Source organism: Podarcis bocagei, assembly GCF_964188305.1.
Source record: "Podarcis bocagei genome assembly, chromosome: 4".
Lineage (NCBI taxonomy): Eukaryota > Metazoa > Chordata > Lepidosauria > Squamata > Lacertidae > Podarcis > Podarcis bocagei.
This window is the reverse complement of record NC_138128.1, coordinates 55,126,340-55,138,267: the sequence shown is the minus strand read 5'-3', so window position 1 is coordinate 55,138,267 and position 11,928 is coordinate 55,126,340. Positions and strand designations below refer to the sequence as shown.

The 11,928-nt window shown below is 47.0% G+C and overlaps 1 protein-coding gene across 2 annotated transcripts; it reads left to right on the top strand.

Moving 5' to 3' along the window:
* Positions 1–1,593: 1,593 nt before the first annotated feature.
* On the top strand, positions 1,594–8,019 carry LOC308586414 (prolactin-releasing peptide receptor-like). Of its 2 annotated transcripts, none has more exons than XM_081193061.1 (3): positions 1,594–1,687; positions 5,528–5,627; positions 6,277–8,019. In XM_081193061.1, exon 3 carries the CDS (start codon positions 6,282–6,284, stop codon positions 7,332–7,334), a length of 1,053 nt encoding a protein of 350 aa, XP_081049187.1. In that variant the 5' UTR covers positions 1,594–1,687; positions 5,528–5,627; positions 6,277–6,281; the 3' UTR covers positions 7,335–8,019. The 2 variants fall into 2 exon arrangements, with proteins under 2 accessions (XP_081049187.1, XP_081049188.1); XM_081193062.1 differs by having other exon boundaries at positions 1,594–1,748.
* The last annotated feature ends 3,909 nt before the right edge of the window (positions 8,020–11,928 follow it).

Genomic DNA, 11,928 nt, shown 5'->3' with positions numbered 1-11,928 from the left:
GGCTAAAAATGGGGAATGTTAGAGCTATTTCTAGATTTCACTTTGTAGTGAATTGGGCAACACAGAGCCTCATTTTATATAGAATGGCTCAGGAACAGAATAGCAGATCAAAGTGGGGAATGTGGGAGGGGGGTTATTGGCTTGTTTTTCTTCTTGTTTTTATCATGTATTTTGTGTTCTAATTTTGTATTTTTTTGTTGTGAACCATCCTGTAATCTTCAGATGAAGGACAGTATATAAAATAATAAATAAATAAATAGGATTTTGTTTATTTATTTTTAAAAAATTGCTCACATACAGATATAAGGTGCCATACGTACCCCTACATCTGCATTACTGAAAGACAAAGGGAGTAAGCTAAAAGGAATGTACTCCTCTTTGCTGTGGGTAAAGCTTTACTGAACTAGCTTTACTGAAATATCTATTTGCCAGAATTCACAAAATGCTCATTTTTTTTCTGTCTGAAAGAATTTTGTGCAGTGGAGAAATTTTTGGACTCTAAGCCACTAACTGAATTCAGTTAAAACTTTCGTCTGAGATTCTGGACCACCTTGATTGATTGATTGATTGATTGATTGATTGATTATTGCTGTTGTTGCTGTTGGTTGGATATTTATTGTTTGATGTGAACCACTTTGAAACTTTGGTTCGAAGTAAAATATAAAATAACAACAACAGTAATGGCATATGACCAGTGGATCTGGTGATGTTTGAAAGAGTGAATGTTATGATTCCAGAGTACAATTAGGTTCCTATTGTTGTTAGCCATGATGAAATTACCCTTTCAAAGTTTTAGTTATTAACCAGTTTGGAGACAATGTTAAAAGTCATGGAAAAACCTTATACTATTATCCATTCTATGGGAGTACTGAGGTGAGGGGTGGGAAGTATTTTTAGTCACTTATAAAAACGTAGTTTCTATAATAACAATACAACTAAGGGGGTGCTTTAAAGTTGTTGTGGACAGGTGATTCAGCATATATTTGTCTGGACCTCTCTTGGAAGCGTGGAACATTCTGAGCTAGCTCACTTGTTGTTTCAGTACCATGGAGAGCACCCACAGCTTGCACGTCCTGAACCTGTCAATGCGGGATTTGACAAAGCAGAGACACTGTCTTACCTCTCCATTGTACTATCAGCTCTAATGCCTCTATATTTCTACCTTCTCTGAAAACTGGCAGATAAAAACGAGTTCCCTAAAGCATGTGTGCTTAGTAACCCTCACTATATGAAATGTTTTAAGGATTCTAATTAAATATTTCTAAATAGTTTTAGGTCTTTCAGTACCCAGAATCATGCATTTGAGGATGGGGGATAGATGAGAGAATACACTGAGGATTAATTAATATAGAAATTCTATTACATGCATATATTCCCCCCCCCCCAAGAAAACAAAGTATTGGAATAAAACACGAGAGATTGCTGAAATCAAGAGGTATCGCAGTGGGGAAAGAGTCTCAGCGCTCCAGCCAATGAACTCTTACCATTTGAAAAGTAAACAGAAAAGGGGGAGGGGAATGACATGACATGCCAGCAAAATCAACCTCTGTCCCTTTAAACTCTTGCTCATCAAACAGTTTGGCTGGTTTCACAAGCCAGGCAAAGCATATTGACTCGGGAAGACAGTGATACTAGTTCCTGGACTGCCTCTTCTTTGCAGTGAATAAGACAGCTTACCCAAGCAAAGGTAGGGTAAAAGATGTAGAAGCTGTGAATCCCACTTAGTTGATTTCTTCTGCTGACTAGTAGTAAGTGCATATTATTATTATTGCCTGTTTCTCAGCATCAGTTGCATGCAGCTTATTGTGTATAGGGCTCTTGCTCAGAGGCACTGATATCTTTTTCAGCTCTTTTTGAACAGAGAGGCGTATATATGTGATCAATAAATGTCCCCTTAGTTCATGAGCTTCTCTAAACCTGCATTCACTTGCTTTGCTCTTGTAATCAACAGTGTGCTCTCTTTATCTGATTATCTCATTGTCTCTGCAATCCCCAGTAAAAACTTAAATTATATTATCATTACCTTTCCCCACATTTATCCTCTGAGAGATAAATGTGCCCCCCTCCCATAATTTCAGCTGTCTGTTAAATGCATGTGCCTCAGAAGGTGGAGGTTTTACTTCTGCTTGTAGAAGAGCCATCACAATTTTGGAGGGCTGTTTATTTCTATATATATTTACCCAAAGTATTCAGCTTATTTCACTTTGAGGGATATGGAGACTTGGGTAGGGGATGAGAAATGGACTCCAGAATGTGTGAAGGACCAGCTTAAAAAAGAATGATGAGGGAAGATGTGTCCAGTGATTAGTCCCACAGAACCTGTATGGATTATATCTGGTGTGATACAGACTGTGTAGGACTCCCTGATGTACGAAGAGTTCAGTCTGAACTTCCTCATTCTCTCTGATGAGAAAGAAAACTACAGTGGTACCCCGCAAGACGAATGCCTCGCAAGATGGAAAACCCGCAAGACGAAAGGGTTTTCTGTTTCGGAGGCGCTTCGCAAGACGAATTTCCCTATGGTCTTGCTTCGCAAGACGAAAGCCCATAGGGAAATCTCCGGGGACCTGTTTTAAATTGCTGGCGGTCGGGAGCAAAGACTTTCGCCCACAGCCGGCCTTCAGAAGAGGTCCTGGACCTCTTCTGAAGGCCGGCGGGAGGCAAAAGTCTTTGCTCCCCCCCGCCTGCCTTCCCGGGACAGTGGAGACTTCTCCGCTGCACCGGGCGATCTTAAAATGCTGGCGGGCGGGAGCGAAGCGTTCGCTGCCGACCCCCAGCATTTTAAAATCTCCCCGGGACAGCAGAGAAGTCCCGCCCCGCTCGGGATGGTGGCGCAGAGCTGTCTGCCGTGCCGGGATCAGCGCGGGCTCTGCACGGCCATCGGGAGCCGGGGGCAAAGCCCGCCCCGCTCCAGATGGCCGCGCAAAGCTGCCTGCAGTCCAGGGACTGCAGGCGGATCTGCGCCACCATCCCGAGCGGGGCGCTAAGTCCCGCCCCGCTCGGGATGGCGGCGCAGAGCTGTCTGCCCTGCCGGGACTGCAGGCACATCTGCGCCACCATCCCGAGCGGGGCGCTAAGTCCCGCCCCGCTCTGGATGCCGGCGCAGAGCTGTCTGCCATCCGGGGACTGCAGGCACATCTGCGCCGCCATCCCGAGCGGGGCGCTAAGTCCCGCCCCGCTCTGGATGCCGGCGCAGAGCTGTCTGCCGTCCGGGGACTGCAGGCACATCTGTGCCGCCATCCCGAGCGGGGCGCTAAGTCCCGCCCCGCTCGGGATAGCGGCGCAGAGCTGTCTGCCGTGCCGGGACTGCAGGCACATCTGCGCCACCATCCCGAGTGGGGCGCTAAGTCCCGCCCCGCTCTGGATGCCGGCGCAGAGCTGTCTGCCGTCCGGGGACTGCAGGCACATCTGCGCCGCCATCCCGAGCGGGGCGCTAAGTCCCGCCCCGCTCTGGATGCCGGCGCAGAGCTGTCTGCCGTCCGGGGACTGCAGGCACATCTGTGCCGCCATCCCGAGCGGGGCGCTAAGTCCCGCCCCACTCGGGATGGCGGCGCAGAGCTGTCTGCCGTCCCGGGTTCAGCGCAGCTCTGCGCGGCCATCGGGAGCCAGGGGCGAAGCCCGCCCCGCTCCAGATGGCCGCGCAAAGCTGCCTGCAGTCCGGGGACTGCAGGCAGATCTGCGCCACCATCCCGAGCGGGGCGCTAAGTCCCGCCCCGCTCGGGATGGCGGCGCAGAGCTGTCTGCCCTGCCGGGACTGCAGGCACATCTGCGCCACCATCCCAAGCGGGGCGCTAAGTCCCGCCCCGCTCTGGATGACAGCGCAGAGCTGTCTGCCGTCCCGGGACTGCCATCCCGAGTGGGGCAGGAGCCTCCATAGGCGCGCGTCACCTCTCCAGCTGGGAGAGGGCGCGCGGGGCTAAAGCAGCCCCCTGCAACCCTCTCCCGGTTGGAGAGGTGACGCGCGCCTATGGCAGGAGCCTCCATAGGCGCGGGTCACCTCTCCAGCTGGGAGAGCGCACGGGGGGGGGGGGCTAAAGCAGCCCCCTGCGACCCTCCCCCGGCTGGAGAGGTGACGCGCACCTATGGCAGTTGCCTCCAGGCTGCTTTAGCCCCCCCCCGCGCGCTCTCCCAGCTGGAGAGGTGACCCGCGCCTATGGAGGCTCCTGCCATAGGCGCGCGTCACCTCTCCAGCCGGGGGAGGGTCGCAGGGGGCTGCTTTAGCCCCCCCCCGCGCGCTCTCCCAGCTGGAGAGGTGACCCGCGCCTATGGAGGCTCCTGCCATAGGCGCGCGTCACCTCTCCAACCGGGAGAGGGTCGCAGGGGGCTGCTTTAGCCCCCCGCGCGCTCTCCCAGCTGGAGAGGTGACGCGCGCCTATGGAGGCTCCTGCCATAGGCGCACGTCACCTCTCCAGCCGGGAGAGGGTCGCAGGGGGCTACTTCTCTGCTCCCGCCCGCCAGCATTTTAAAATCGCCCCGGGACAGCAGGGGCTTTTAAAATGCTGGAGGTCGGCAGCAAAGCCCTCCTGTCCCCGGAGCTTGCGGGGCGGGAGGTGGGAAGAAGGGCTTTTCTTCCCACCACCAGCCTTCAGAACAGCTTTCTGAAGGCTGGGGGTGGGAAGAAAAGCCCTTGTTCCCCCCCCCCCTCAGCCTTCAGAAGAGGTCGGGGGACAGACTGTCCCCGGACCTGGTCTGAAGGCGGTTTCCCTAGGAACGCATTAATTGATTTTCAATGCATTCCTATGGGAAACCGTGCATCGCAAGACGAAAAACTCGCAAGAAGAAAAAACTTGCGGAACGAATTAATTTCGTCTTGCGAGGCACCACTGTACACAAATGCAAGGTATTTCCATGCAAGTTTTTATTAGTAGGATCACTTCAGCTCATGTAATCAACCACACAACTCTGGAGGCATAAAAATGCCAATCCATATTTCCCCCTATTTATTCCAGATTTATCCTTTCTGCAGAACAGCCAGTCAATTTTAAAAACAGACAAACCCTTCTTGCTGATCACCTGTTTTTGATATCTAATTAACTCATTTGCGATATTAAGCCCTAGTCAAAAACCAACTATTTTCAAATAGGCAGCCTCATCATTCTTCCAGCAAGGCATTTCAGACATCCCCCCATCACTTATTTAACATTAGGAACATGGCGTGAGTTCTCTCTACTAGGGAAAGAACATGTATCAGGCATGCACATGCCAGTCAGAAATATTGTCACAGTCCAGTTCAATTTGTAATCAGTTCTGTCTGGAAGTTCTGTAGTGTATTCAAACAGCTTTTTGCATGATAGTGCTTTATGTACTGGAGGTGATTAAATTATTTTCTCCCCAGCACTGAAGAATTTACAGGATTGGGCTTGGCAGGCATGGAGGTTTGGCACATTTTTCACCAGTCCGTTTTGTAGATGGTTCAGCCAGAAGGTGTGTAATGATTAGCAGCAGTTGCAAAGAGACCTGTCTTGGGGAAGGTGACCTCAGTGCCTATGGTTTCAGAATCTGTATCTAAAGTCTGTTATTTTTCCAGATAGTCCAGCGTTTCCCCAACTAGAAGAAAGACAGCTAGTGAAGTGGCAGAAGATATCTGTGTGGAGATTCCAGAGGCAAAAATATCCAGCAAGAGGAGGGTAACTGAAATTGTATTCTAAATTCCACCTCCACCTAATGTGAGCCAGTTTCTTGGGCCTAGTTATTTGTCCCTAATTTCCTTCTAATCCTGTCCACCCACCCTGTCTTCTACATTATCAGTTTTGGGCCCAAAATAATTGAATATATAGCAAGGAAAGGGGAGATGATTGTGCCTGCCACATCTAATACAGCAACTGCATTTTTTTGTGACTCTCATGCCTTCCCTCATCTTTAAATAAAGTTTGTAGCTCCTAGGGATCTATAGAAATCCTTTGAAATATGTGGGTGTTTGCTTGCTAAAGGCTCAGAAATCAGAGGATGAAAAATGTTTTATTATGCTGAAATGTGCATGCTGTTTTTCATCTTTTCCCAAAGCCTAGAATTTTTATAGCCTCTTTTATATGGAAAAGCATATTCACCCACGGCCCTTCCCCTTTTCCTCTCCCTTGTTCCTAACAAAAAATGGCAATAATCAAATGACAAAATTAAATCAATTTCTATACGTTTCTCCCTATTACATTAATATTAATGGCATTATTGAGGTTGTAAACATAGATGTACTATTTTGAATTACAGATGCTCTTTAACTAAACACTGTAACAATGGGTACAGAGAACTCACTAATATCCATGGTTTATCATCCTGCAGGCCAAATGTCTGAGTTCTTTGAAGGTTCAGGTACCATTCCAACCAACTTCACTCCAGTGGCTTACAACGTTGCTATGAATGGGACCTTGATGGTTTTCCATGGTTTGCAGCTAGTGCAACGGTTGAAGCTGTTGATCATTCTGATGTACACAGGTGTGGTCATTATTGGGATGGTAGGCAACTGCCTTCTGGTTCACGTCATCCTGCGTGTGAAGAAGATGCACAACGTCACCAACTTCCTCATTGGGAACTTGGCCCTTTCGGATGTGGCCATGTGCACAACCTGCGTCCCCCTGACTCTCGCCTACATTTTCGAGCCACGTGGCTGGATATTTGGCAGCGCAATGTGCTACTTTGTGTATTTCATGCAGCCGGTCACAGTCTATATCTCCATCTTCACCTTGGCCACCATCGCCGTGGACCGGTACATAGTCATCATGCACCCCCTGCGACGCCGGATCTCTCTGCAGCTCAGTGCCTACATGGTCCTCTTCATCTGGATTCTCTCCTGCTGCTTGGCGTTACCAGCCATGGCCCACACCTATTATGTGGAGCTGCATCAACAGGGTGTCATCCTGTGTGAGGAATTCTGGGGAGAGCAAGAGCGCCAGCGACAAGCCTATGCGTTGTGCCTGCTGCTGATCACTTACCTCTTCCCCTTGCTAGCCATTCTGATCTCTTACTTCAAGATCTTTCTCAAGCTGAAGAACAGGGTTGTGCCAGGGTGTGTTACTCAGACTCAGGCAGACTGGGACAGAGCCAGGCGGAAGAGGACATTCTGCCTGCTGGTCATGGTAGTAGTGGTGTTTGGGGTGTGCTGGCTTCCTCTCCACACTTTCAATCTCATCCGGGACATTAACATAAATGCAATTGATCCTTATTATTTCAGCCTGGTCCAGCTGGTTTGCCACTGGTTTGCCATGAGTTCAGCATGCTACAACCCCTTCATATATGCCTGGCTCCATGATAGCTTTAGAGAAGAGCTTAAGAAATTAGTGGTCTGGCATAGAAAAGTAGCTCCTTCTGGGCAAAGTGTGACTGTAAGTGTTGTGATCTGATCACTTCTCCTACAGCTGATTTTGCAGCTGATCTTGGGTCTATCATCCCGGGCCTCTAAGGTCTAGGTGCAAAATAAAAGTTTCAAATAACAGCATGCCTTATGCTGGCAAAAACCATGACTCCATGCAATGTGACATGTGTTGGTATCCAACTCCTATCAGCCCTGGCCAGCAAGGCTAATGATCAGAGATAATGGAAGCTGGAGAGCTAGAGGGCACCATGTTGGCTGCCACTGGTGTAAAGTAAATTCATAGCGTACTCTGCAGATGGATGGATTGGGGGGAAAGGAATACTGAAAGGGGGAGAATAGAAATTAAGAGTTGGCTTTTTAAAAACAACAAGAACATTGCACATTAAATCAGTATCAGTGAAAGTGTGTGGGTGTAGGAATTTCACTTCTTGCTTTGTCACGGTGTAGCAGAACATTGTTTATAAGGGATGTGAATGTCATTAATATCTAGTTTATGTCTTAAAGTTCTGCATGTATAATACATAGCTTATAACTAATTATGACAATGGAGTCGTATTCAGACTGCAGGGAAATGCCAGCATTTCAAGCTACACTTGCAGAGGTTTCTGCACTTTATACTGTTTTCATGATTTGCGATTGCCTGGAGATATTAAATGCTGAATTCTGTCTCTCACTCTTATCAAATTTGCACATCAGATCTGAGCAGCGTAGACATGGTTTACTGAACATTAAACTTCAAGCAAGACTTTCTTGATCACATTATCTTGGAATACATATGTTGTTTGTGTGATTGTGAAATAAAAAGGACAATGGTGGTGATTTCTACCTGATAAAATGACACCTTATTGAAACACATACCAGAAGTTAAACTGGATGTTTACATGAACTTTAAGACGACATAGAAGACCAGGACAGAATGTAAGTGATACAAGACCTGCATCCAGGTCTCATTGTCAGATATATATTTGAACAGACAAATCAACTGGATTTGCATTGAGTGATAATAGATTTCAGTGTGACAAGTGCCGGAAAAGCAAGTTTCTCTTACCCTTGCACTCTACATTAAAACAAAACACCCTTTTGATTTCTAAGAGTGTGCAAATTTTATTAGAAATTTGCCATAAGAGAAAAGTGCCCTATGGCAGAGGTGCCTGTACGATTTTGTTAACAAACATGCAAATAACCTCAGGGCATGAGCAATGGCATACAATTACTCTTACAGTTCAGAAAGTAATGCATATTCTTAACTGCTTTCTGGATTACTGGGTTACTATTAAGCACTGGCAAGCACTGGCAATGTTCCCTGTGAATGGTAGACACTTTCAATAGACGTTAATGACATTTGGTGCTGTATCTAAGGCAGAGATGGGGAATATTTGGCCCTATAGATGTTGCTGCTGCCTAACTCAGCAAGAATGGGAATTAAATATTTCATATTAAATGAGTATGGTTATGAAACATACTCTAGGCTATTCTCAGTCAGGGTCATTTATTATAGCAGGACCTTTGAGATGTGAATCACATATCTCCCATGTCAGGTCAAGTAGTCCTCTCAACATTTTCATACCCACAAACCACTTCTGTGGCTGCTAAATTGGTTATCAAATCACTGGTTATTGAATTATTATGTCAGGCAAACTCTTGACATCAGCCTGAACCCTCTTGGATGTGGGAGCTTGTTACGCAGGTGGATAAGAGGGGGAATTGGTTTTGCTGGGATAGGGAAGTGGATTTTAAAGCTAACACAACTTTATCCCCGAGGTTTTCTGTCACTCTGGTTCATTTTCTTCATGAAATCTAACAAAGCAAAGATGAGTATACTGTATGTAAGTCCACATAGCAATTCTCCAGAGTTTATAGAACAGTCATTATAACCCTTAGTAAAACCTTTTCCCCTGTCTTCTTTGTTTCAAACTCCTATTATAGGATTTTTTAAAGGGGGAAATATTTAGAGCTGGCTTTTAAGTCTTACCACAAGGCACAAGGAAAGGTAGGCTTTTTGCAGCCTAATTGTGATAAAGGAAGGAAGAGCAGCCACATCAGATTGGGCCATGTTTAGGGGGCACAGAAGCTGAAAAAAGCCAAAGGCATTCCCATGTTTTGCTCTTCCCTGGTGGAAATCATTTCTATCTGGGTTCAGCTACTTGTGAGAAACAGACAACACTTTAAAATGACACTGGCAACATCAACAAAACTTTCCCTCAGACATTCATGGATAAGTGGATAGGTGTGCCCTTAATGCATAGGCTCTATGCCATGAATAAATGCCTCAGTTGGAAGCACTAAGACTTCGGAATACCAGTTGCTGCAACCCACAGAAAGGGAGACTGCTCTTATACTTGGGCCTTGCTTGGAGGTTTCTCACAGGCATCTGGTTGGCCACTGGGAGAACAGGATGCTGGACTAGATGGGTCACTGACATGACCTAGCGGGCTCTCCTTCTCTTCTTATGTTGACTTGGAGAATGCATGCTTCCTTCCTGAACCTTCCTGACGACTGCTGGGCTGACTCACTCAAAGGAGCAAGGGGTTGTGATAGACATGGGTTGTCCTCCTGTGAGACATCTGCAGCTATGAGGAGCCCAAACTAGTTCTTAAACTGATCCTGGAATCCCAGCAAGGAGTACTGTTTTGGGGGGACAGGGGGCGGGCTGGTGTGGAGGACTCCCTGGTCCTGAATAGGATAACTGTGCCCCTGAAGGACCAGGTGCGCAGCCTGGGAGTCATTTTGGACTCACAGCTGTCCATGGAGGTGCAGGTCAATTCTGTATCCAGGGCAGCTGTCTACCAACTGCACCTGGTACGCAGGCTGAGACCCTACCTGCCTGTGGACTGTCTCGCCAGAGTGGTGCATGCTCTAGTTATCTCCCACTTGGACTACTGCAATGCACTCTACGTGGGGCTACCTTTGAAGGTGACTTGAAAACTACAACTAATCCAGAATGTGGCAGCTAGACTGGTAACTGGGGGCGGCCGCCGAGACCACATATCACCAGTCTTGAAAGACCTACATTGGCTCCCAGTACGTTTCCTAGCACAATTAAAAGGGCTGGTGTTGACCTTTAAAGCCCTAAATGGCCTTGGCCCAGTATACATGAAGGAGCATCTCCACCCCCATCGTTCTGCCCGGACGCTGAGGTCCAGCGCCGAGGGCCTTCTGGCGGTTCCCTCATTGCAAGAAGCAAAGCTACAGGGAACCAGGCAGAGGGCCTTCTTGGTAGTGGCGCCCGCCCTGTGGAACGCCCTCCCATCAGATGTCAAAGCGATAAACAACTACCTGACATTCAGAAGACATCTTAAGGCAGCCCGGTTCAGGGAAGTTTTTAATGTATGATATTTTAGTGTATTTTTGGTTTCTATGGAAGCTGCCCAGAGTGGCTGGGGAAACCCAGCCAGATGGGCGGGGTACAAATAATAAATTGTTATTATTATTATTATTATTATTATTATTATTATTATTATTATTATTATTTTATTTTAGCTGGAGGTCAGTGGTGGCTGAGCATTTGCTGCCTCAGACTAAGAGTGTATGCCTGCAGTAACCATTTTAGCTATTGTGCATGCTACCTTTCTCTCTGCTGCAAGTCTTTACTCTCAGTAATGTTGTGGCACTCACTGGAACCAAAGTCTGGAGGGGTGTCTCTTTATTCCTTGGTGTCCAGGAAACATTGGAAATGAGTCACCCACTTATCCTGGGTTTAGCAAGCCCCTTTCTGATAGCCTAAATGAAAAGTGCAAACCACACTTAGCACATGTCTGGGATGGAGAAAGTGGCCTGTTTTCCTGTTACAAAATGAAATATTGATTTTTAAATCCTGATGAATAGCACAGATCTCTGTTCCAATGTGTTAACAGCAAAGAAAACCTTCAAATTACGCTGGATATCACAGCAGGTGGTTGGGAAGATGTGATGCCTCTGCATTTTTGTGAATATCAGCCTTCCAGCCTTTTTCTTCAGGCAGGCTGACATGCAAAGCCATGAGCAAATACAGGGGAAATTGATGGCACAAGGTCTTCAAGATACTGTAAAGGTCAGTATAAGAGGCTCACAAAAGGGAGGCAGGAGCTGACTATAATAGCCCATAGTTCCTCTTTCCTTATTACAGGTTAGCAGAAAGCAAGCACCTACATTGCCTCCCAGTACGTTTCCGAGCACAATTCAAAGTGTTGGTGTTGACCTTTAAAGCCCTAAATGGCCTTGGCCCAGTATACCTGAAGAAGTGTCTCCACCCCCCATTGTTCTGCCCGGATGCTGAGGTCCAGCGCCAAGTGTCTTCTGGCGGTTCCCTCATTGTGAGAAGCAAAGCTACAGGGAACCAGGCAGAGAGCCTTCTCAGTAGTGGTGCCCGCCCTGTAGAATGCCCTCCCATCAGATGTCGAAGAGATAAACCTGACATTCAGAAGACATCTGAAGGCAGCCCTGTTCAGGGAAGTTTTTAATGTGTGACATCTTAGTGTATTTTTGGTCTTTGTTGGAAGCCGCCCAGAGTGGCTGGAGAAACCCAGCCAGATGGGCGGGGTACAAGTAAATTATTATTATTATTATTATTATTATTATTATTATTATTATTATTATTATTATTATTATTATTATTACTACTACTACTACTACTATTATTATTA

Excerpts from the sequence above, each read along its gene's own strand:
- LOC308586414 (XM_081193061.1), top strand. The coding sequence starts at position 6,282 with ATGTCTGAGTTCTTTGAAGGTTCAGGTACCATTCCAACCAACTTCACT.